Source organism: Anser cygnoides, chromosome 7, assembly GCF_040182565.1.
Source record: "Anser cygnoides isolate HZ-2024a breed goose chromosome 7, Taihu_goose_T2T_genome, whole genome shotgun sequence".
In the NCBI taxonomy this organism is placed as follows: domain Eukaryota; kingdom Metazoa; phylum Chordata; class Aves; order Anseriformes; family Anatidae; genus Anser; species Anser cygnoides.
Window position 1 is genome coordinate 29111901 of NC_089879.1, and position 25371 is coordinate 29137271.

The following is a 25371-nucleotide window of genomic DNA, read 5'->3' on the forward strand; positions in this document are numbered from 1 at the left end:
CTTAAGGAAGAAATCCTTAAATCAAGCACTCGCTCCTTCAGCTACAAAACGTACACACAATTAATAAGCTATCCCAAGTCCAATTCACATGTAGTCAGTTTTTATGCTCAGAGTAAAAAACAGGCAGCACTACGCCTTCCCAGTAAGAGGTATTATTGTAAAAAAAAAAAACAACAAACGATTAGTTCTTCAACACAGAGGGCTGAAATTAAAGAAAAACTAGCATGTTTCATTGTTTGACAGGCATAAAGCCAAAAGCCTGGAATAAGTACTCAAAATAGGACATATTTTCCAATGGAGGTAAAGATTACAATATAACCAACAGGAATGTGCAAGCCAGCAATACTTAACTTAGGAGTTCATGCCAAACCATGATAGTCCGTTGTACTACTTAAAAAACACTGAAACTTGAGAAAGTGGTATTATTACAATTGTTAACAATGGAATGCAAGAATATTTTTAAACTACAAGTCACACAAATTCATTTCATATATTTATTTTTGTAGAAATAGACTATTCAGCACTTTGGGGATTTGAAAGCCTGACAAAGAAATGGAACTTATTTTTCCTGCTACATGTAAGTTAAACACCAAATGTAAATGCTGTTAGAAAGGTTCCCGTTACCCCACAACAATGTTCTTGTCCAGGCTACGCTGATAAACTACAACAACAAATAGAAAAACATGAACAGAAATCTCATACATAGTTCAGTAGAAAAAAAAACATTTTCTTTCTCTAGGAAGAGAAACTTTGTTTAGAGCCTACTAAAATTAGAGTTTGCGAAGTTATTTCAGTAAGAAACTGGTGAAGGAAAACACAACATACCTCTTACAGCTCCAACAGGTACACAGGGAACTTTAAACAGAAGTAAAAGTCAACAACGCTAAGTATTTGCAACTTCATTCATAAGTAAGGTATACTATTCAAATGAGCACTGTACACTTAGTTTTATCATACAGACTTCTGCCATCATCACACAAAAATCCAGCAAGGAAGCAGTAACTCCTGCTAAGCCATACAAATACCAACATATTTAACACACCGGTCAAGGTTACCATCCCCACACAGAAACCACCAGTCAGGACCACCCTATTTAAGCTGAGATTGCCTATAAAGCAGCTGAACTGCTCAAAATCTATTAAGTTGCATCTTCAGCCACTAATAGAACTATTGTTTGTAGCAAAGTCTCAGCAGAGGCCCAGTTTTCATAGAACATTGAATGTGCTGAAGATGGAAATATCAAGGGTTTTTTTCTCCAGCCCCCCCCAGCTTTATCTGTCAGACATTGATCCGTCATTCTCTGTAACTGACACAAACTAGTCTAAGAAAGGTATTATAAGTACACTTTCCCACCTAGTTATGCATTAAATTGGGAAAACACGCTTGTTTAAACGCAGAAAGTTTCACCTGACAGATCAGCAAACAGGAAATAAATTGGTTATCATTCAGGCATCGGAGGCAGGTATTGCCTAAGCAGTCTTAGCATCAGGCAACGACCTCAACAGTGCGCTTTGGGCAAAGGAATTAAGGAGTGATTTCCAGTAGATTTACAGTAACGAGGTACAGTTCACTTCAATTAGATGGACCAAATGAAGTTGCCCAAGTATTTATGTCCCTCCCATCAAAGAGGAACAGGACTTGTTTTGGTGAAAAATGACCACTTGAGTGTTTTTCCAACGCCAAACCACAGGCAAAGAGCACAAAAACAAAGGGAGCAATAAGAGTCGTGTCTATACTCATTTACATACGGTAGATTCCTATAAATGTTGACCTACTTCAGTTAGCACATGACAGAACTAACCAGCACTAAATCAGCGCAGGCCAAGATTCCCACTGGGTATCGACAACCTTCTCTGGAGCACATGCCCAACAACTGATGGAGCATTTGTGGTGCTGGGTACCCATCGAAGTTTTCTAAGCATCTAGTTCTGTGCTTCTCTTCAGGTGTTCATTTATCAATAACTGAGAAGAATACAATTACCTCATTAAAAGACTCTCTAGGTACTGAAATTAAAGTTATCCAAAGAGTCCCCAGAACAAAAGATGTGTTTAAAAAAGCAGAATTCTGACAGGCACACACACTTGGTCTTGTTTTAAGCAGAGATGTGTAACATGGCATCTTCATCACTGCTACAGTTAGGCTTCTCTTAAAAAAAATGTTATTTTTTTTTGGCCCAAGTAATATTGTGTGAAAGAGCACTATAAAATTAAAGCATTTAAACATGCACTGTACATACATCCCACCAAACCCCCCTATGTCTGTTAAAGAATATGTCATAGCAAAAAGGATTTTTTTGTAAATAAAAGACTGGCAAAACACTTTGTAGCCAAGAAAAAGATGCCACACAGGAGAAAGGTGTTGCCTTTTTTACCCTCCTCTCCTTTTCAACAGTGCATGGCTAACTTGTGAGTCTTTTTATGGCTGCTGCATTAATTGTTAGATTGTAGCTTTTTTGACAACTTTTCCAAGTTTCATGGTTTTTATTTTTGCAATGACACTCAGCTGCTAAGGTAACAGTCACTCAAATAATCACAAAGTAAGTTATTCCACAGTATTAAGTCACCTGAGTGTTCACCAGAGGTTAGTACACAGCAGCTATGATTAATACGGGTACTATGAAATATTTTCTTCTAATAAGCTGTGACTACTGAGAAGAATAGCTGATCTTTTTTATTCCAATTTGTTTCCTGAAAAAAAAAAAAAAGTTTCTCAACTCTAAAGAGATCTGTTCACCAACAAACTCTGATGAGGACACGCACCATAAGACAGTATGCATCCCACTATAAAGACTCAGACTTGTGGGCCATTATTCCCCTCACCTGTGATCAAGTACTAAAACAGTAATACAAGATAGCTTGACTTTTTTTTTAATATATAAAAAAACCTTACATTCAAAGTTCTCACCACAGCTTTTGGCTTTTCTGATATACCAACCAGAAAGACAAAATGTGAGAGGCTCCCTCTGCCTTTCATTTAATATACGTACCTTAAGGCTATTCAGAATCCAACTTTGGAACATGAAAAATACTAAACCAACTATTTTGAAGTGGGAAAAAAATGTACAAGCAGCACCCTCACTTTTACCAGTGCTTTCTGCCACCTCAGTTCAGACTTGATTTCTGCTTCAAAAGTGATTGGTGGTAGCAAAAGGGCCATACCAATAGCTTGTCTATAGAGAGCTACCTTTGCCTTGCCACAGCACTTGCTCCATCTGTGGATTGTGTGTGTGACATTATAGTACCCAAGCCCCCAGGCCCACCCATGAGCTAAATAAAAAGTCTGCTACGCCAGGTCAGTTTCGCAGAAGCCAGCATCATCCCTTGAGAAACTATGCATAAAATATCAAGCGCAGAAAAGATGAGTAAGAATCATGGCAGAAATATGTATAAAATTTAGTAAGGCAATAATAGAATTCAATAAACAGCAGAAACACAAAGCCTAACAGTAAGCTTCTTCTATTTCTTTCTACTGCTTACCCCTTTGTATATTTCTTCATCAGTATAGTGAACAGCAGATATTAACTAGTAGAAAAAAAACAAACAAGAAAATCACCAAGGGTTCCCCGAGCAAGGAGAACATATGACAGGTTTCTTCAATAGATGCTGTTTAAAACTTGGCTTTAATGACAACTTAACTCAAGATGTTGTATTTGCACATTCATATAACATAAAAAAGCTACTGTGAACGCCTGAACAAGCCATATATTTTAAAATAATTTAAAAAGTAACTTTCATGAGCATAAACCTGCTCTCTAAGAGCTGGTCAAACCAAAAGAGTAGATCCAATATGAGCAAGAAACTGTATTTACACCAGCTCAGATTAAAAAAAAAAGGCAAAAAATTGGTTAATTGTTGGAAATCAAAAATCTGGCCATCGCCACTTAAGACTACAAAGATGACTCCCTTCTGCAGTGTCATTTCTTCACATTAAGACCTTCCAGTGAAAAATACAGAATTAGAAACAATAGGAAACATGACCCTATGAGTTCTCCAATAAGAGTTCCTGAATTTTTGAAGATAGCATACAGATTCTCTTCCACCATTCCTTTCCTCCAAGGGGTGAGTCAAAGTCTATGCTTCCAAAAGATGGCCACAAAAAAAAAAAGCTCAAAAAAAATCAACTGTGGCTTGTAATCAGTAACGTGACTGACCTGCAACTTCTGGGTACCATTTACAGACCTGGCTTCACAACATCCCGTGTGACTGGCAACATTGCTCAGTACTTCATTTATTCCTCTACAAAAAAAGGAGAAGTAAAACCTCCCTTGGAACGAAGTCAAGACATAAGGTAAAAAATTTGTATAGTAATGAGAGGAAGACTGAAAGCAAATGTTTAACAAACAGTTTGGCGTTTTCTGATAGAACGAACTATTGTTTGCCTCTTTTATATTTCCTAATAAATCTGTTTTTTGCATTACCCATAAGCCAGAAAGTTTAGGTTTTCACTCTAAATTAATAAATCAGATGATGCTGCATTCAACATGTGCTTTTCTTCACACACAAGAAACAAGCAAACAGATGCAAAAATCCCTCAAACCACCTTCTGAAGCATGTATGTCTGCGATGGACACAGAGCATCTCCCCCAAACACGCAGCATTCTGCCCGCACTTACTCAGTGTGCTGTCAGGCTTCTTACTCACCTCTTATGAGGAGATGAAAAAAAAACAAAAACAGGAGCAAGCAAGGAGTGCCTCATTTGCCACTGGCTCCTGCTGGATGCCCCAACCTACACAGGCCTTGGGTTCTGCTCAGGAGCTCTGTTTACCCTCACACGCTCACTACCTCAGGCAGCAGAAAGACAGACTGTGTGCGGGATGAGAAAATGGAAATTTATTTCACTAGTAGAGGAAAATGTTAAAGCAACCGTTGGTCTTCTTGCGGCACTTTGTAACTTTTGACCCTTTTCCCTGCCTCTTCATACACGCTAATACTTTTTCTTCTCAATATCCATGTGCCTCTTAAGTCTGAGAGGCTCCTGATGAGCGCATCTTTATAAGCGGTTTCTGCTTAGGACAGGCTTTTCTCAGAAGTCCTTACTCTTTACTTGCATTACATAATGAGGTTTCTCTACCAGTTCCACAGTATTAGCTGATTACAGATTAACCCACCCCCAGGGGACAGAATCTCATTTTAAAAAATTCCAGAGGCCGCGGTCACCGAGCCAGAGCTCAGGCTTTCGGTGGCCGAGCCAACTCGCCCGCTGCTCCTCGGGGAGCCCCGGCACCCTTCCCTCCCCTGGCAGGGCAGAGCCAGGCACTCACAGCTCCCAGCCGCCCAACGAAGCCCCTTCCACGTCAGAAACAGCGAAATATTTCTCAGGGTTTGGTTCTGTTTTGACACTTCCCGCAGCTCACCCCCCCGCAGCACCGAGGTACCACAGCTCGCCCCTGCCCTCCCTCAGCCACCGCCACGGCGCCTTCCGTCCAAAAGCTGAACCGCTCAGCGCCATCCCCAAACCATTCGTCCAAAGCCGCCCATGCAGCTTCCACCCAGGGGCAGACCCTTCAGAAGTTACTGCGACAAAGCACGTAGCCTCGAGGAGGGACGAAAATAAAAGTCAAACGCGCTGGAAACCCGAGTGCCGCCGGCCCCGCGTCCAGGGGATGCTCCCCCGGCACGGCGGCCTCCTCGGGCCGTTCCTAGAAAGCGGAGAGCCCGAGGCACCCCGACGGAGCCGGCACCTCCTGCCCACCGCCCTCGGCCCCGCAGGGTCCTGCTCTGCCCGCCCGGCCGGGACGGGGCAGCACCGGGCGCCCGGCTCCGCTCGGCTCCGGGGGCAGCCCGCCGACCGGCCCCGCGGCCACCCCGCGCCCCCCGGCGCCTCTCCCCGCCCTCACCTTGGAGCATGGCCTCCAGTTTCTTCCTGTCCACCCGGAATCGCTCCTCGCCCCACTCCGGGCTGTGCAGGGGCCGCGGCGGGCCGGCCGAGTCCTCCTCGGAGCCGGGCACGGGCGAGTCGGTGCTGCGCTCGCTGTTGGAGCCCGGGTCGGAGAGCGGCTGCTGCAGGTACCCGCTCAGCGGGTCGCACTGAGCCGCCATGGCGCTGCCGGGCGGCCCCCGCCGCCGCTCCGAGCCCCACTCGGCCGCCTCCCCGCGGGACGCTATCTGCCCCCACAGCCGCCCCCCCGCCTCATCCCAGCCGCCGCCGCCTGCCAGAGTCCCGGCCCCGGCGCCGCCGCCCGCGCCCGCCTCTGCCTCCGGCTCCCCGCCGAGTGTGCGCGGCCCCGGGCCGGCGGCGTCCGCGGCTCGGCGGCGCCCCCAGCCCGCCCGCAGCCCGCACAGCATCCCCGCCTCCATGGGGCCGCCGCCGGCCCGCCGGGGAGGGGCCGGGGATATCCCCGTCCGCGGCCCGGGAGGAGGGGGCGGAGGGGAGGGAGGGGTGGGGAGATGCCGCCCCCGAGCGCCGCGCAGGCGATGGCGGCGGCAGCCCGGCGGGGTCGGGGCTTGTGGCGGTCCCCGTGGCAGGCCCGGTCCGTGTGTGAGGGGCTCCGGGAGATCCGCCGCCGCCCTGCCCGCCCCGAGGCCGCCCCTCGCCCGGGCAGGCCCCGCCGTGAGGTGAGCGGCCCCTGGGCGGAGGGGCCGCGCTGCCCGCCCTCAGGGTGCTGGGTGAAGGAAAGGGCGCTCCGGGGTCGCGATCCTGAAAATTAGCCCTGATTAACTTCCCCCCCCAAACACGCACACACAAAGCCAACACGTCTGTGTGTGCAGCAGACACAAACACACCTTTGTTTCGTTTGAATCGGCGTGTGTTGGTCAGCGTGTATTGGAAATGGCATCCGTCCTGCGAAGCTGACACATCTCCACATGATGACGGCTTTCACCTTCGTGGCTTTTCGGTACTGAGGCTCAGACAGAGAAATTACCTCACATTATGGTATCCTCTAAGTAAAAAAAATGTTACAAATCCCTGACCTTGGGGCATAATTGCGTTAAACTACACGCTAGAGTCCCGGGGCTGGCCTAATGGTGGACAATTGATTCTGTATGAAGTGTTAGTTTTTACCACAGCGTAGTTCGCATCACTTAACAAACAGTTTAAGCCCCAAACCGCGTATCGGTGTAAAGGAAGAATCCACAGAAGACCTGGCACTGGCTGTGATGCCAAATGGCTCCTGGTGGCCAAAGTGCGCTACTGAACGCGTGCCAGAAAGCAGTAGAAAAATTACAGCGGACTCAGGTGATGGTTACTCACCTCACAGTTAACGTCAGCCTGAAGGACGATATTAAAAGTCATCAGGAGCTGTGCTGATGCTCCAGGTAGATGGGAGCCACTCTACATCTTGTTGTAAGATGCGGTTATTTTTACAGAGGTTTGCATTTTGACTCCCTGAGTCATTTGCATATTTCCCACTTAACACCATGATTGTGATTTCTACACCACCTATGGTTTCATTTTTACTGAATGCTACATGCACATGGGGAAGCAGTCTTACTGGAAACACATAGTATTCAGCTGTAGCATTTAATTCTCTTGGTGGTCTCACAGCGTCTGTGAATCCTAGCCAGTGGCTTGCAGGCAGCATACTTCTCACACGATCCTCTGGTACTTCTCATGACCATGGGAATTAAAACAGCCAAAGCCAACAACAATAACACAAAACATTAATATAGGTCTTTAAAATAATGTGATCTCCATTTCTCTTCATAATAGTTTGCTTGTAGTACAATGATAATTTCGGTGTGGTAGGCAGTCTGAGGGAAGACTGAAAGTAGAACAGTACTTTTCTTCCCAGTTCAGAAGTTTAGTTATAAATCCGCCCCACCTCTTTTTTTTTTTTTTTTTTTTTCCAGATGGGAAAGTGAAGATGGTGCTTATCAAACCAGGTTGATATCCAGAGAGTTCTGCTGCTTTGCCCCCAGATCAGCACCACCTGGACTTGTCCGTTTTCTAGAATGCCAGGATGTGTGAGTTATACAATCCAAATGTTCAGAAGTTATGAGTGTCGACAAGGCCAATTACAGTCCACAGCTGCTACAGGTGCTTAGCACCTCCGAGCAGAACAATTATTTGGGTATTTTCTACTCATAAACTAGTTAGATTTACAGTCAGATTCTCAGTGTAGGAGGTCCCTTTCCTTGCATTTTATCAGTTCCTACAATACAGCCACAGAAACTTTTTTCTCCTAAATTAGCTATGGTCAAACTCAGCAGTATTTTTTCAGCAACCATGTAAACAATATAATAAATCAAAGATCTCTTTAAAAATAATGATGTACACAGTTCAGTTTTTATTAATTAGAAATAACCCTTTCATGGTGCGGTTTTAGACCAAAAATGAAATTAAGCCTATCTAAATCTATATAAATGGCCAAAAAAGAAACACTTTTAGTGATTAGGAGTTTTTATTGGTAGTATATGTTCAATAGAGTATCATTTGTATTGCATAAATGGCATTTCATTTCTCTACTATATTGCAGTGGAAGAATAAAACGTTTGTTGCACAGAAGTCTTAAACTAAGTAGAAACCACATTTTAATGGCTAAAATAATATTAAATGTGGACACAATTGGGGAAAATGGGAGGAAGTTGGCAGATAAAAGATCAAATGGCTATAAAGAACATAAGCTGGAGTTGACTTTGGCATATGTAACTTCTTTTGGCCATTTTTCTGTGGCCAGTGGCTTGATCAAAGAAAAGAATAACAGGATCTTTCTCATTTTGGCATACCAGGTCTATTTTGCTACGTTCTCTCCCTCTTTTTTCATCCTGTTCTCTTTTCCTCACCTCACACACATACAATATTTACAAAACTCAGAAAAAGCCTAACTGAATAGAAAAGTGTTTTTTTCTCACACTCAGATGATACGTAAAGTCTCTTGTATAGTATCCATCTGTATGGAATAGCTTCTGAGAGTTTAAAGGAGATTCATGAACCAGTTTATTTATTCTAATCAATCACATCTGTTTGGGACTGCATGGAACCCCCAAATTTAGAGCTGTATAGGACCTCTCCTATGGAGAAGGAAGAGAAGTGACAGTCTTCAAGCAGAAAGCACCATTAGATGTCCACAGGTCTGCCCTAAGGCTGCTGCCAAAGCATGAAGCTGACAGCTGGTTGTCTCTGTACTCTGCACTGCCCAAGATGCAGAGGTTACCTATAAATGGAAGAGTGGTATGAAACATTTATCATCAATACAGCATGGTCTGTATTCCAGACCTCACAATCTTGAATTTATTTACTTACTTCACGACATAACTGTGAAACAAAGTGCCATTATCTGTATTTTTCTGAGGTGGGAGCCATGCAAGAAAAGACTGGCTCACAAAGCTATGAAGTGAAGGTGGGGAAAGAAAAGGAGGCATACACAATATATAAGTGATCTGTGGTATCTAGAAGTGCTTTGCTGGGAAGAATGCTCACTTTGGTTTCAGTAATTTAGGAGAGGTTTATTACTGGTGAAAATTAATTCTGGTGGCATTTTGAAATGCTTTATTTATAGCATTGGTCTCCTTTGCAGAAGTAACAGCCCGTAAGATTTGACTTTTCATTATATTGTACCATATTCCCCAAGCTGGGCCCATTAACTTTAATTTCTCAGAATAATATAATGCAACCTACTCTGCACTAACATACTGTATACTTAAGGCACACCAGAAAACAAATAAAAGGTCCTCCACAGCCATTATAAAAACTTTTCTACCTCTACAAATTCCCGAGATAAATTCTTTTACTAACAATAAGAGTAGAGAGATTCTGAAATATCTTTCTAATTATACTTAATCGTGGAACTATAAAAAAGAGATTGAAAGAAATCTCGAAAAGGTCATCTAGTCCATCTCCTAATTACACTTACTTCATTCCTGACAGATATAGGTATATCCATTCCTTAACAATTTCTAATTGTTAAGAGGTCTCCGTGACCTCTCTAGGAAATTCCTATCTTCGTTTACCATCAAGAAGTATTTTCCCCATAATAAGTAACTTGAATTTTTCTTGCTGCTATTTAAAGCTGTTAATTCTTTTCCTGTCCACAACAGACATGGTGAATGGATTATTTGTTCTCTGTAGCAGCCTTCGGTGCTTGTGAAGACTTTTATCAAGCATTGATCATGCCTTCGGTGTTCTCTTCTGTTAGCTAGTCACTCCTAAGTCTCAGCCCATTCTCAGAGGTGTTTTTTATTGTTGTTCTCCAACAAGCTCTTTCCACAGTAGTCTACAGACTTCTTGAAATACAAAGCACAAAACTGGAGAGAGTGTACCAGCTGAGGCCTCACTGGTGCTGAACATAACTGCATGATCTTATCATGTGTCTCATGCCTGCTTACCCATCTCTGCATCATGTTTATCCTGTCTCTGCAGCATGACATTGTTGGCTTATACTGATGTACTATAATCCCTAGGTACTCTTCCGAAAAAAAAAAGAAAAAAAAAGAAAGAAAAAAGAAAACACCAAAAAAACCCACCTCTAATTGTTCCTCAGTGTGCATTTGTGGTGTTGATTACTGGTCTCCTGGGTTTGTCCCTATTGAATTTCATCCTGTTTTCTTTTTTTTTTTTTTTTTAAAGACTGTTTTCCCAGTTATTTACATCTGTTCGTGCCAATATTATACTTCTGCAGTTTTATTTTTTATGCCTCTAAGAAGCATACTCTTAGTTTCCTCACCCAGGTCACCACTGAAACACTGAACAGATACAGGCCCAGAACAGAACATTGCAATCCTCTATTTTATACACCTTTCTATTTTGGCAGTGAAACAATGATAACAATCCTGCATGGAGAGGCTTATTCACCCATTTTTATGTCAGTTTTAGCCATACCGTATGGGAATATTACAGGAAACAGGGTTTAAACTCTGTGCAAATCCTGAAGTATGGCCTCTGCTGCTACTCTCCTGTCTGCAGACTTTCCTAGTCTATTATAGTAGCGTATTAGTCCCATATAATTTATTCCTGTCAGATCTGTACTGGCTATGTATACATCCTGTTATTAAGTTACCTGTTACGTGGAACAGTTACCTATTTTGGTTTGTATGGTAGGGTGGGTTTTTTGTGTGTTTGTTTGCTTGCTTCAGAATATTCCTGAGAGCTGAAGTTGAACTGATTAGACTAAAATGTTTTGGTTCTTTTCATTGCTATTTAAAAGAGAGTCACTATTTTTTACCTTTTCTAGTTTTCTGATATCTCATCCATTGCCAACTAATTTAAAGAAAACCAATAGTGACTGTGAGAATGAGCAGGGGAATAAATGCAGCCTTGGCAGACCTGAGAGAAAAACAGGGAACCTAAAAAAAGCCAGGCTTAAAATTTTCTGATTGCACACAAGGTGTTAACAACATTCGGTAACATTCAATGTACTGTATAACCTTCTATACACTGGTCTTTATAGACATGCAACTTTAAATATCTTAATCTGACTGGAAGACTTTTCAGCAATAGGACTTTGTGAACCTTGTCTTTGCTGAAATGTTAGGAGAATGAGAACCAAATGTCAGCATCTCAGAAATCTAGGAATTTTCACTCTTGAGAATTGCATTGGCCCTCTCAAGAGTCAACCCGTCTATTTCAGCCCTGAGAAGCTAAGTAATAATTTCACATTCTAAATCTAATTAGAAACCAACTATAGTAAGAGATCTAAATATTACCAATTAAAATATAGATAGATAGATAGATATAGCCTAATTTGTAAGGAAAGTAATAAATGAAAGCATGAATTATGGTGTAACTGGAGATGGTACTATAAAGAACCAAAATGACAGAGAACAAGAATACCACACTGGGAATCTCATTGTCATGTCAGATAATATCCTGCATTGCTGTCAAACAAACAACAATATTAATCTGTAAATTAGGAAAAGCTGTTTCATAATGTTTTTAGTAAATTAGAATCTAAATACTAAATCCTGGATCTGATAACCACATTTTTTTCTTACTTAAGAGGATTTACACTCTTTCTATTTTATTAAAATAGGTTTAAAGTGGGAGATAGGAAAGACTTGTATTGAAGTGGCTGCTTTTTCACATTGACCTTTTTCAAAGTCAGTCTTTAAACTGAAAGCATGGACAACGTTGTATTAGGGCCTTCTAGAATGAATTTTGTTGTTTCCTTCAATGAAGTTCCTACACAGTTCAGACTGGGGCAGGGAATGCAGGTTACTCAACTGATCAGCTTACGGATCGAATAAGCAGTTGTAACAGGAGAAATATGACAGTGATTGTTACAATCATTAATTAAGAGAAATCACAATTTTTCTTCCTTGTTAGAAAAATAATTAGAATAAAAGCAGATGTACTTTTTTAAAGCGGGAAGATTTAAGACATGAATTAGGGGGCACCTCTGGAGAGGGTATCTAAAATCATTTCTGGTATCACTATACCACTGAGGAGACAATCTTCAAGACAATGCTTCATGTGAAAATCTTTCACTTGAAGCCAAATACATACTTAAACATTTTTCTTGAATATTCCTACCTTAATATAAATAAAATTACAGATGTTACAATGTTTTCTGAACTCACGTCACAAATGGATCAATTTTTATTAATAATATTCATGCCATTTTTGTTTTGCTAATATTTGAACATGTAGTGTACATTTTTAGCATCTTGCATAGCTAAAATTCTGCATTTAACAGTGACACATGAATAAAATCTATTTTTCCATTTGTATTAGCAAATTAAATTGACTACATTATTATAATGCTCCCTCAACTACGAGAAAGTTTCCTTCACACTGCACAGGTACCCCTGGTCATACAAGGCTTCCATGTTGTATAAAAATGAATGAATGCAATTCATTCATTTCCACTGCAGCAGTAAAGGCTAATAGCTACTGAGATCAGCCTTTGGTTATGTACCAGGAATCAAACAGAAAAATGTGATTTGAGGTTTGGTTTTTTTTATGTAAATCTAATACTTGATTTCATTACTAAGGATTGCTAGCACTTTGAGAGTCACTATTTCATAATAGAGAGATTGAAACATGCTTTCCTTTATTCCGCACAGCTACTCATCTCTCACTCCTCAGTAGCCATACTCTTGACACATGCTGTCAGAACTGACAGTGCAGCTGAGTGCACTGATATGCTCTAATTGCCCCAAGCAGCTTCAGTTGGGGCTCCACCTCCACCCAGGGGCGCAGGAGCTCCATTTAAGCTCAGACCTGAGCTTTTGCTCCTGGTTTGGGTTACACTGGAGTTCAGTCTCTTATTCCGTTTTGTCTTTTGGCTGGACTTTGGCTTGCATAGTTGGTAGTTGTATCTCCTATTTTTTGCTACTTCTTCCTAGAGTCCTCGTATGTGTCGTAGTGATTCATAACTGGTCCATATCTGATCCTGTTGATAGGGTGTGTTATTTGTGTCCTGCTCTTCCTGCTGTGTCCAGGTAACAAAGAATTGCACTTAGGTTGGTTAGATACTATTGCTGTGTTTCTGGCTTGTCCTGCCTTACAGAGTAGCCCTGCTCTTGCTGTTTCTGATAAAAAATTTTCTGTTATAAAAAGATACTTTACTGGCTAATTGTCCTTGTTTTAAAAAATGAGTCCATTTCCCGAGTGGGTAAGTGTCAATACTGCAAATTTAAATTGCTTAATTGTGGCTGAAAGTGATGCTAGCGCTCTACCGAGCTTTGGATCTGGCTTTTCAGTAACATAGGGCAATACAAATATGGCTTTCTAGGTGTTGGAAAGAAGAGACTCTCACAAGCTTCAGTCTGAACTCCGGGTACCTGTTTCTCTATTCCCCTTGGCTTTGTATGTTCACTTATTCTTGCAGAGTAAAATGCTGGTACTTCAGAATTTCCAGCAGTTTATTGTCAAAGTAACACATCTACTTTATGCATGTATAAATAACTGAATAAAACAAAGGGAATTAATAGTCATATCAAAACAATATTGTGTGTGTTTTTTTTACTATCCTTTAACTTTGGATGTTGAAGAATTTGTTTAACTTATTTTATCTAAAATGTGTTGATTCAGGCAGACTGGGTATTCTATCAGGTCATTGAACTGCAGGGAGAAGATAGATTTAAAAGGAACTTCCAATTTTTATTCAGTTCCCCTTCCTTCCTAATACTCTTAGTTGCTTTGATGTCTTTACTTTTGCATGATTCCTGAAGAGCTTAGTATGGTCTGTTTTCAATGATGAAGTAAATGTATGACCTGGTAGAGGAAGTGAAACAAAAGGTCCTTGAACTTCAACAGCCAACTGGCTGTGAGAGCAAAAAACTTCTTGTCCTTACAAGAAGACATGCAAGTACTTACAGGCAGAGAGAGTGTCTTGTTACAAGCATCAAGAAACTGATAGCTAAAATCTCTCTCGTGCATGTTACTGTTTTGTTTTGTTTATTTTGTTTTGCACTGCTTTGTTTTGCTGTACCAATTCAGAACAGAGAATGCTTTTAGGAGATAATGTCCCTAAGTACTTTCTATTTCCTGTTTGTGTAGTTATCCCTTAAATTTAGTCTAATACCTTGCTGAATTTTGAACATTGCTTTGTGGAAAGCAGTGTTCAAGCTGTACAAATTGCTCTGTAAGCATACATGTGAGCAGTTTTGTCTTCTGTTTCAGTTCTTATACTTCATTATACATTTTGTGAGTTGATTATTCTGATAGCTGATTTAGAAGTGGGAAAGATTTCTTTCCATTTTGGGTGTTTGGTCTCTCCAAGTGCAAGGAGCTATTCTGTAATTAAATTTTCAGAAAACTAGGTTAGTTTGATGGAGGTGTGAAACATGGGCTATGAAGAAAGCAGAGTTAGCTTTCCAGTGCATTTGTTGAGGCAAATGCAGCCCTGATCTAAATAGGGAGGAGTGTTAAGAGCAGGAAGGGGGGAACCTGGCTTTGCAGCTGGGTGCTGTAGTATTAGAAACATGCACGGTCCTGTGGATGCTAGGGGGAAAACTACTAGAGGCTGGGGTACCTTATTTGTCAGTATACAGGCTTTAGACAGAGTTAGAATGTGTTCTTTGATGTTATCTGCTTCTCAGCAGAGATCTCTTTTCCTTATCTGTGTAACGCTTACAAGCAGACGCTTACTGGGGGATGCTACTTGGTGTCTTATACTTTTCCAGAGTATTTTAGCCTGCCATCAACAAGAACTATTTCAGCAATGGCAATTGCTTTGAGCCCAGGTGGTTCAAAGAAGATGAAAACTGCCTCTCCTTAATCTCTTCTGGACCTGCTGTCTTGAGCTATATCTGCCAGGTGTAGAATACAGGTCTCCTGAATTTACTACAATTTGTATGAGTTCTATACGTGACCCAGTTAAGAAATAGATGAATAAAAACTTGTTTATGTTCAGAGGTCAAAGACTTCATGTACTGACATACTTGTTCCTTTTTTGTGTGTTTTTCCTCCCCTGCCAAGTGTTAGGAGTATGTAGAAGACCTGTGTCATCAAAAATGTATTAAGACCTGACATAGTTAAGTGTGAAGACTTCTTTCCACTTATTCCCTCAGTTTAGTAGTACAGCCATGTTTTCAGGCATGGGAAATGGTTAGCTGTCTGCAAGCACTTTATCAAAATGATAATGGAATGTAGGGCTCAGACCTTCAACAAGTGTAAACTTACACAGCTTCAAAGAAGCTCTGCTGACAGCTGACCTTGGATGATTTACATCAGGTGAAAATCTACTTATTTCAACAAAAATACCCTAGATAAAACACATGGAATAGAGAAATGGTTCTAGCACACAGTGGAATTAAAATCAGAAGTGGAAGAGAAGAGGAGCACTGGCAGTTCCTAGTATCCTAAAGACTGCAGCCAAAACAGCGAAGATTAGAGGAAATGACTCATAGTACTCAGAAGAAAGAAAAACATCATAGTGATGGCAAGCAAAGCTAGGTTAATGTAACCATACTGTTGAAGTCAAGTTTACTAGCCCAGAGAGGCAGAGACAGGAAGCATTGAAATGACTGAATTACATTCCTAAAACGAGTCTGTAATAGTGTTTTATCAGGTTAGTGACTGTAAGTGGCCAAGAACTTCAGTGACATGAAGGAATACCTTTTTCTCTTGGACATTTTTACACAGACATGCTGAAGTAAATGAATTTGCACATGTAACAGATAAAGATTTGATCCAGTCATGGTAGTGTATCAAATACTCATTGGCAATACCATGAAGCATGTTTTTCACTTAGCCTAATAAATACCTGACTCCCAATCTTGCTATTTTTTTAAAGTGTTATTTAAAAATATATATGTTGATGATTTCTGGACTAATCTTTGTATTACAGCTGTTTAAAAAAAAAGGAAAAATTATGTAAGATACTGATTACATAGGAATGTTTGCTGTCTTATTGCATGAATGGGTTATAAATAGTAAAGACAAATATGGATTTGTACTGTAAATACAAAGATGATATGTGAATATAGAGTTCATCAGAAAAATATAGCCTGGGCCATAATTGTTACATTTATTTCCTAATTAGAATAATGTTTTTAACAGTATTTTTTTGTGAACAATTGGTGTTGCCCTTAGCCTCCAAATGTAGTGTGGCTGTGGGTAGCAGGGCTGCCTGACTGAGAGCTGTTCTTTTACTTCTTTCAAAGGAGCAGTCAGGTAATGAACGGACAGGAGGCAGTGGGCACAGGTTGGCACTCACAGTCCTGAACAGATTGTCCTTGGGACATGACCATGAGCAGCCTGTTCTAATTGGCACTGTTTTGAACATGGGACTGTGGGCTTGCCCTTCAGAGGCCACTTTCCACTTAATTTCGTCCATTTTCCTCTTTTCCGCTATTTACATGACTTGTATACAGATTTTTTTTTCTGAATTTTCTTTTCAAACAGTTGTATAGTCTTATTCTAGATGCTTACTCCATACCACAGATTTCTAGTTGAAGGATGTTATGTGGAACTTTGTTAAAGGCTTATCGTAATATTATTCTGAGATACGCTACATTTGCTAGTTTTCCTTGTGGAAAGCTGTAACATGTTATTGACAAATCTGGCTATTCTTTATGCCCTATGTGTTTTAAAATTACTAATTTATTCTGGTATACATTTGGTTATATTTCCAATCTAACTCTTCCTGCTTTTGAGATTAGTGCTGTGCTCTTGCATTATTTTGATTTTCACATTTTCTGTGAGGATCGTGGTTCATGTTTTTTTTCGTTTTCCCCTGCTTTTTTTTTAATATGGTGACTGATGTATCACCTGCAGGGAATGATAGTTGCTGTCTTTAGGAAATACAGCACCTCTGCTGTGACAACTGGATCTGCTCCTTTTGTTTTGTGTAATGCATTGACTCCTACAGACGAGGGCATGGGGACAGACTTAGGCTTGGCAGGAAAGTACTGTTTGCTAAGAGGCAGCAACTTGTCTCTTCCCTAAAGCTAAATGTTCCAGACACCAAGTAAATAGTATTCTCTTGTAAGGTTGACCACACTAATACAATATTTTTCTGCTGAGCAACTTTCTGTCAGCAGAAGGGACAGATCTGATTTGCAGAATCAGATCAGATTTCCAAAATGCTAAGCTGGAGACTGTTGGGATTGTCTTTCTGAATTTAGTTGGTGTAGGTCAGTATATTTAAAAATGGGATTCTCAAAAAAAAAAAAAAGGAAATAGACACTCAATTTCTATCCATGTGCAATAGGAATCAGCACCTAATTTATTTTAGTGCCAGTGGAAATGATTTTTCCACTTCCTGTCTTCTACTATGGTTTAGTCTTTCTGCAAAGCTGTGAACAATATAAGAGTTGAAATAAGTTTGCTTTTCAAGCATTGCTTGGAGCAGTACTGGCTAGGACCACCAGCCAGAATTCACCATACAGGAGATATAATGTACAAGTAACTTTGCAAATGTATATTTACATGTACTGGTCTGCCTGCATTCTGAGTGAATGCTGTGGAGTTTGAAGAACTGGTGTGGTCGCCAGAGTAGTTTGATATGCAGGTATGTCTTCCGCTGTGATCTAAGGGGCATGGGAAGCCTGGATGGCTTTAAACTATGTGGCTTGCTGCACTTTTTGTTACAGCCACCAAGGCATTTAGCTTATTCTACTTTTCTAGATTCCTGTTGCACCTCTGTATGCAGTTATAATACGCTGCTATGCATGGATGAAATACAAAATGATTAGTCTTCCATTCCTTTTTTATCCTAGTATGTGTACTTCTAAATGAGATGAATTACTAACTTGACTTGGTTAACCCTAAGGGAAGGCCCTTTAATAATTAACTTAAATAGTTGTGGGAGTCTTGCACACTGCTCTAAGAATGTTATGCATTTTATACTAAAATAGTCTGTGTCTTACCTGACTCTTTCTGGATATTTAAAGTCTTCTAGTATCTAGTGAAAAAGCACTGGCTGAGACCACTGAACCAAATTAATCTTAGGAGGTGTGGCAGCAGTTTCTACTAACAAAGAGCAATGTCCTTCCACACAGCAATCCTGCAAGGGATACAGACACTTATAGCTGATGGAGTTTAAGTGAAGAGCAGCATGACTCCAGAGGGTGATGTAAAAGCACAAAGATGGGGACTCTTCCTTACAGGGCACGGTAATTATGCAATACAAGGGCTTCTGCACAGATGCTGCGTGCTAAATTATGCTTGCTTAACTAATCTGTACCCTTCGTGAACTCTTTGTGTAACATGCTGTGGTCAGTGCTGGAGTGGCAAAGGGCATGTGGGTCTTGAGGTGTGAGTAGATGAGATGCATAATTATTTATATGTGGAAACAGTCCAGCAATACAGCACCACAGACAACTGCACATCCACTAGTGGGCTATTTACTGGAGTGACTCTCTACATAGATGTACTGGAGCAGGCTGCTTGAATGCACTTTGAGAGTGTAATCAGTTAAAAGACTGGCCTGTAACAGGAGGGAGGAGGAGGAGAGCAGGATTCAGGTCCCTGGGAAAGGTACTCTGTAGTGCCATTGTATCGATGTTTAGCTCATACTGTAGAAATCCTGGATGCAGCTTTTCTGAAATAGCTAAAGCTTATCACGTACATATTAACATTCAGATAGCTAGAAGATTCTAGGTAATGTGTAAGTACAGGATTGTGAAGAGGTCATCACTCACTGTGATGCTTCTTCCTGGCTTTATGTATACAAATAAATCCACCAAAATGAATAGGCCTACTAATGGAATTAAACTATGCATCTGCTTAAGTTTCTTGTTGGAACAGTCGTGTACTTGAAACTACAACATGTAAAACAATGTGCCTCAGGGTTAAAGTACAATCTGCAACAAAAATAATAGTGGGAAAAGGAGGAGTTAAAAATATGTATTTGGCTGTTACTAGGTGCAGGTCTGAGAGCCCAGGGTTGACAACTGGACAGGAGCATATTGTGCAGTGGAGACAAATTTTTTTCGTATGTGGATTGTTGCTGACTTAGAAGTAGGTTTTGTGATGCATGGCACGGTCTTTTGAATACTTGTTCCATGTTTTAGTAAGAAAAATGTGTATAAGGAAGCCTAGAAAACCTATTGGCTACTAGTATTCTGGTGGTCAGGAAGCATTGCTGGTTAGTTACCATTAACATTTTTGTGAAACCTTTTTCTGTTATGGAGCTGATAAAACAATGGCTAATCATTGAAAAATCTCCATGTGCTCATACCAGATTGAGTTTCACAAGCAGCATTCCAGTGTCTTACAAATGAGCTGCCATGACACTGATTCCTGAGCTATGAGAAAATGTTTTCTTTGGTTTACAGGTGGGTTAATATTGGAAATTCCTATGAACAGTGCCAGATACTATTAGCTCTGATAAAGAAAGTTTTTTTTCTTGTTTGGGGGAACTACATTGTTCATCTAAATCCAAATAGCATGGAGTTAGCAAACATCAAAATCTTTACCTTTTGAATTTTCCTACTCCAGTTAAAATAACTTATGCAGCTACAAAATGTTTGCTGGTTTTTCTTCATGACATGTTCAATCAGTTTAAAAATCCGCCTTTTCGTTTGTAGCTCGGGCACTACTTTCAATATAATACATGAGGAATTAGTTAAATTAGTGACTTTCAATTTCATGGAAGTGATAGCTGAGCTATTAGGAAAAGACTGCATTTCTTGACTCTTCTACATCTTTTGTAGATGAGATTATGTTAATGTTTAGTCTATGCTAGGGATTTTGAGATCACTTTTCCTCACACTGTTCCATTCAGCTGAAATTGCTTAGTCTCCCTCATGATCAGCTTGCCTGGGAATTTTGAGGTTCTGTGGGCATTGTGGGGGGTTCCCACCCACTTCCCCAGCAGCATGTTTTTCCTCCCTCATGTTTTTCCTTCAGTAAGTGGACCCTTAGGTATGCTTCAGCAGCCTTTAGTTAGGCCCTACTCCCACCAGAGTGAAGCAGAGGTGTGAGGTGTAGTGGGTTCTGCTCTGGTGGGAATTGCACAATTTGACCCAAGGGGAGCTGTGACTGACAAAAGGGCAAGCATCTCAGTAACTAATTGGCTTGCCTATGGATAATTATTTAGTATGTTTTGCTACCACCCATGGCTTAAACTTGAGAACAGTTGAAGTAGTTGGAAGGTAAGCATAAAGGATCTAAACAGGGTTGGTCTTTAATAGTCTGAATTCGAACATAAATGCAGCATGAATGTAGACCTTTATCTTCTTTGCATGATGAATGTGTGATTAAAACAAATTAACCTGGAAAAATGGTTCCTGAAGAATATACTGGCATTGACCCACATAGTACAGCAGAAGTAACCCTTGACAGAGTTGATATAGCTCTTTAGATGACTAAACTATAATTTTGGTATGTATATGAAATGTAACTTAGCTTACAAATGTATTCCTTTTGTTTTTTCACTAGCAGTTCTATGAATTCTGGTTTGTTGTAAACATCATTTTTCCATCTCTTACTGTTTAGTGGAATATGTAGAGATTGTTTGGTTAAGGCCTGGTATGAAAACACTGTCTTCATAGTCTGGGTCTAAGTACTCCTGTGAGTAAGAGCACGGGATCGGACTTGGTTGCTTAGTCAGATGAATCAGAAATGTGCATAATGTACCAGTGTTCTGAGTGTTAATTGTAGCCTCATGTTTACCCAGCACTACAAGGATGTTGTCTTAAAAAGCCATCTGCAATTAATCATTTAAAAAAAAAAATTAATTGAAAATGATTTGGTACATTTTTGTCATCTTACGTAAGAAGCATATTTTTTTCCACTCTGTTGACAAATGAAATAAATAAGCTGTGCAGGAGTTTTCTGTAATGCTGGAAAGTAAATGTACCTCTAATAGTTTATGATGGCTTGAAATCAGCCTTGGTAGAAAGCCTAAAAATTCCTGCTTCCTGTTGAAAGCACATTCAGCACACTGGGACACATTTGTCTGGATGTGATATGTAGGTCTACTTTTTTTATTTACACTAAATTTTCAGTGATTCCTGTTATTTCAAACCACATACACCCACACAGCTATGGTTACTTGGAATCTGTCTTGACTGGAATATATCAGGAGTAATTGGGTTGGTATGCCATCTTTTGTTGATAATTGGAAACTTTTGGATCTGACACAAGAAGCTAACAAATTCCCTGTACTTAGCCATATGTTTTAGAAGTTCTTGCAACAGCAATTTTCAGGTCATTTGTCTAGCTGGAATTCGAGAAGAAACATATGGCTACTGCTTATGTCCTGCCTTACTATTCTTAAGAGTATTATTTCATAAACAGAAAGAGCTCATTAACTGGTAAATTATTCATAGACCTAGCTGGAATTGAACCAGGTATGCAGAGGGACTCTTGAAAGTGTTGTGTTTTTTTTTGATAGCCTGTATTTGGAATTGTCTGGGCAGAGATATGTTTTTTCCCTAAGACAAATAAAACACTACAAAGCAGTTCATCTCATTTAAACCAAACTGTATGGCAGTTTCACATCAAATACTTTTTATATGTAAGAATAGGAAAAAAAATACTTGCTAATAAAGAAATCATGGATTTAGCTGTTACTTGTGTTCTGATGAGCTGTGTAAAGCTATCACTTATAGTCAAGTAATTAAAGTGCTCATATGCATTGCAAAGATGAGTATTTTTTTAATTTTAGTGGCTACATCTGCTTTAAGACTGTTCCAGGCTTCGGTTTCAGTGGTCCTTTGTGTAAATGTTAAAATATTCTCTGGTGCCATCTAATGGTAAAATTGTACAGTTACTTTATACTGAGAATAAACAATGGTAACCCACCACATATATTATTTCACTGAGGTCTGTAAGGATCAGTGCTGTGACCTGAATATACATATAGTAAAAAGATGGTTTCTAAGACAAATTGCTTCCAGTCGAAACATTTCATTGTTAAATGAAACAGTACAGTAAATCCTTTACTCCTTCCTTAACTTCTAACTGAACTGATTTTTAAAAGGTTTGGATACCAGCCTGATCCAAAGCAACCAGACCTGAAATCAAATCTGCATTCTGAAAACCCATAATTTTGTAGAAGGCCAAACAAAAAACTCAATATTGCAGTTCAGTATTACATTATTGGGAACAGAAAATTCAGATAGAGATCCTAGGTTTGTGGCTTTTTTTCTGTATTGCCACAACTCCACAATTTGTTGGTCCAGTCTGATTTCCAGGAAGCTGGAAGATGTCCATCTGAATGTGGGAGTTATAGTATGAACTTATGGCAGCAATGCCACTCATCTTGCACCATCTGCATAACCTCCGTATGCTTCAGAGCAGTTGTGCTATCTGCATAGTTGGTAGCTGCCCAGTGAACACGCTCTGCTGGGCAGACAGTATGCTGGAGGACGTGTGGAGGGAACCTTGTGCTTCTGCAGCAGTGGGGGAAGGTATGAGGCAGAGGAGGCTGCAAGGCAAAACAGATCCAGAACCTCTAGAGAGTCTTGGGAGTCACTCGGAGGAGGTCAGGTTCCCACAGATGCCTGACAGCCTGGAAGCAGGTTTCTTGACTTACCCCAAGTAACCCTTAGGAGAGATGGATCTGGTCATTCCTGTGTGAAGGCTGTGGGTAATTCTTTGTTTCCGTTCTCTCATTAGGATTGGGTCTTCCCATGTATTTATTCCACTTGCTTACATTTAAATATGCTTTAGCAATTGGATGTGAGTGTGCTTACATCTTTACTGTAAGATGTCATTGTGCCTTGGAGTGACAATTTACACATGCTGTTCTTGGAGAGGGATGGGATGGAGAATTGGGGAAAAGAATGTAACCTCCTGCTCTAAATGAAATAAGTGTATGTGAATATTTTGCCAAAGTCTGCAGAGAAAAACTGTAATGGGACAATAAGATGTGATTCTCTATCCTTGTAAGAAGCTAGTGGAAGGGACAGCATAGCCAAAGGATGTTGCAAGAGAACTGCTTAAGTGAATTATTTCTCAATCGTCTGGAAAAGAATGTTCAGTATGTTTCGACTGATCAATTCTGCTATCACACATTTTCTGAATACCTGGTTAAGAAGGAATTAATAGAGTTGAGGCAAATAAACAACAATACCCTAGAGGCAAAAACAGTTTTATCCAAATAGCTGAAATATTAGGTTTGCTGCCAATTTGAGTCTCAGAAGGCTATTAAAATAATGCAATTGTCAGTTACTGTAGTTAGAAGTAACTGCACCCACTGCAACATGAGCTGCTGACTTCCGCTCTGTCTGGTTTTGAACAATAGATTTACAGATTTTTTTTTAATGTTGTGAATCATCTTTCGATTCTCTATCTTTGAGTCCTTTCTTCAAGAATAGCCTACACTTGCAAACAGACTATTTGCACAAATAGGAGTTGTGATATTACTTCTCTAGAAGTTTCATTGTGGACAAAGTTATACAGTCTTTTTTTTTTTTTGCTGTGAAATAGTTGTATTTTGGGGTTGGAAGTGACTTGTTTTCCTCTGTGGCTAGTGATTCCATTTTGGGACAAACAAAATCCCAGTGTGTTCTCTCACAGGTATTATAGGTTTAGGGTCAGTATGTATGGATAACAGGGATTAAACAGTTGCTATAGAACTGGCATTTTTTCCCTTTGCATAATCATGACTAGGGAAAATATGGGTCAAATTGTTTGCAGATGTAACCATTGTGGTTTCATTGACTTATGGGCAGATTTTAAAAGATTTTGTCCCAATAGGAGATATGTGCAAAGCGCTTCTGATGGTCTGGCCAATTTGTGGGTTCCCAGTCTCAGCTGAGAAACTGGCACTATGCTTTTGGAAATGTGGCTTTCAAAGGATTGTGCCACATTACAAAACCAGAGGTTTTGGCCCAGTTATGAAACTAACTGCCTGAACACAAATCCTTGATTATTTTTTAGGTCAATCCAATAATAAAATTGATTCCTTCCCTGAACTGCAGATAAAGGAGTCATTCTCTCTGGGTAATTGTGGATTGCTGTTGTCCTCAAAGGCACTGCTTACAGTCAGTGCTTAATATTGGCTTCCTCTTCAGTTGGGATCCTTCTATCTGAAAAAAAGCCCAAATAATACCCCAAGTTAAAACTCGTTCTGTATACAGTCAACATCTTGAGCCTTCCTGCTTTTTGTAAGAATTTTGTTCCTGCTTTCGTGATCCTTCATAAATCTGCAGCTGACATTCCACTGTCAACTCATGTTTAAAAAGCTTGAAGCTGGTCCCAGATAATGATGTTGATCTCCCCAAGATGCTATTAAATTTGTTTCCCAACTGGGTATTGTAGCTCACATGTACACCTGCATTCTACGTATTAAGAATGAGAAAAGGTGAAGGAAGGAACTGTTCATTATAGGAGTTCAGAGGCTGAAGCATTTGGAGATAAACAGTGGCACCACTGCAGTGAATAGCAATAGTTCTGCTCATCCTGCAGTAGTTATTTTATCCCCATAGTGCAAACCTGTTGGAAACAGTGTGAACCAGCAGTGCTGTCTGTTGGTAGCTTCAGTTGTTTGAGGTTATGGAAAGCTCAACTCTGACTAGTACACTTAATTTCCTGTCAGAAATGTCTTCTGAGTTTTTATGCCAGTTTTTTGCACCTTCTACTTATGGCTAACTTCTCCCAAGACAAGTTCAATTAGTTTTGAAAGTATGGCTTTGTTGAGGAGCCTGGTGTGTCTAGGTGAGTGTGGAAAGCTTTCTCTCCCTTTCTTAGTACTGCCTAGAGCACCCATTTTTCAGGGATGATGTGACATTTGTAGATGCCACTGTCCAATGTCATATCAGGTTTCTTAGAGCATAGTTTTTATGAAGATAGGTTAAGGAGAAGGCCTTACAGATCCCACCTATACATCTTACAGATGCACTTAGTATATCACAATGCCAGTTATTTGCATGCGGAAATGTTCACCTGAAATAATTTTCTAACAGGTGCCAGCAGTGTTCAGCCACAAATCCTTCTGACTTTGTTGGTGAGGCCTAGGAAGCCAGTCAAGTTGCTAGTTGTGCTTGCCTCTGTGGTATGCCTACAAAACCCTCCATGGGGACGTGGCAGAAAAGTTGCTTCTCTGCAACCATGTAACTGGGATCTACTCAGATGGCTGACCTCCAACTTA

The 25371-nt window shown here is 40.4% G+C and overlaps 1 protein-coding gene and 1 long non-coding RNA gene across 3 annotated transcripts in view; one reads left to right on the forward strand and one right to left on the reverse strand.

The window, feature by feature from the left end:
• BICC1 (BicC family RNA binding protein 1) overlaps positions 1-6210 on the reverse strand; it is a 102144-nt gene extending 95934 nt beyond the window's left edge. Inside the window, exon 1 of one of the 2 annotated variants that reach the window (XM_048069364.2) lies at positions 5839-6210. In XM_048069364.2, coding sequence (XP_047925321.1) covers positions 5839-6040 — 202 coding nt within the window. In that variant the 5' untranslated portion in view covers positions 6041-6210. Of the gene's footprint in view, positions 1-3477; positions 3827-5838 lie in introns of those variants that run through there. The other variant, XM_013174080.3, reaches the window with a different exon arrangement.
• A 102-nt stretch (positions 6211-6312) lies between these two features.
• The window catches only part of LOC136791239 (uncharacterized), a 45417-nt gene continuing 26358 nt past the window's right edge, over positions 6313-25371 (forward strand). Inside the window, exons 1-2 of the long non-coding RNA XR_010832801.1 lie at positions 6313-6837; positions 7793-7906. This is a non-coding gene — a long non-coding RNA (uncharacterized lncRNA). The remainder of the gene's footprint in view (positions 6838-7792; positions 7907-25371) is intronic.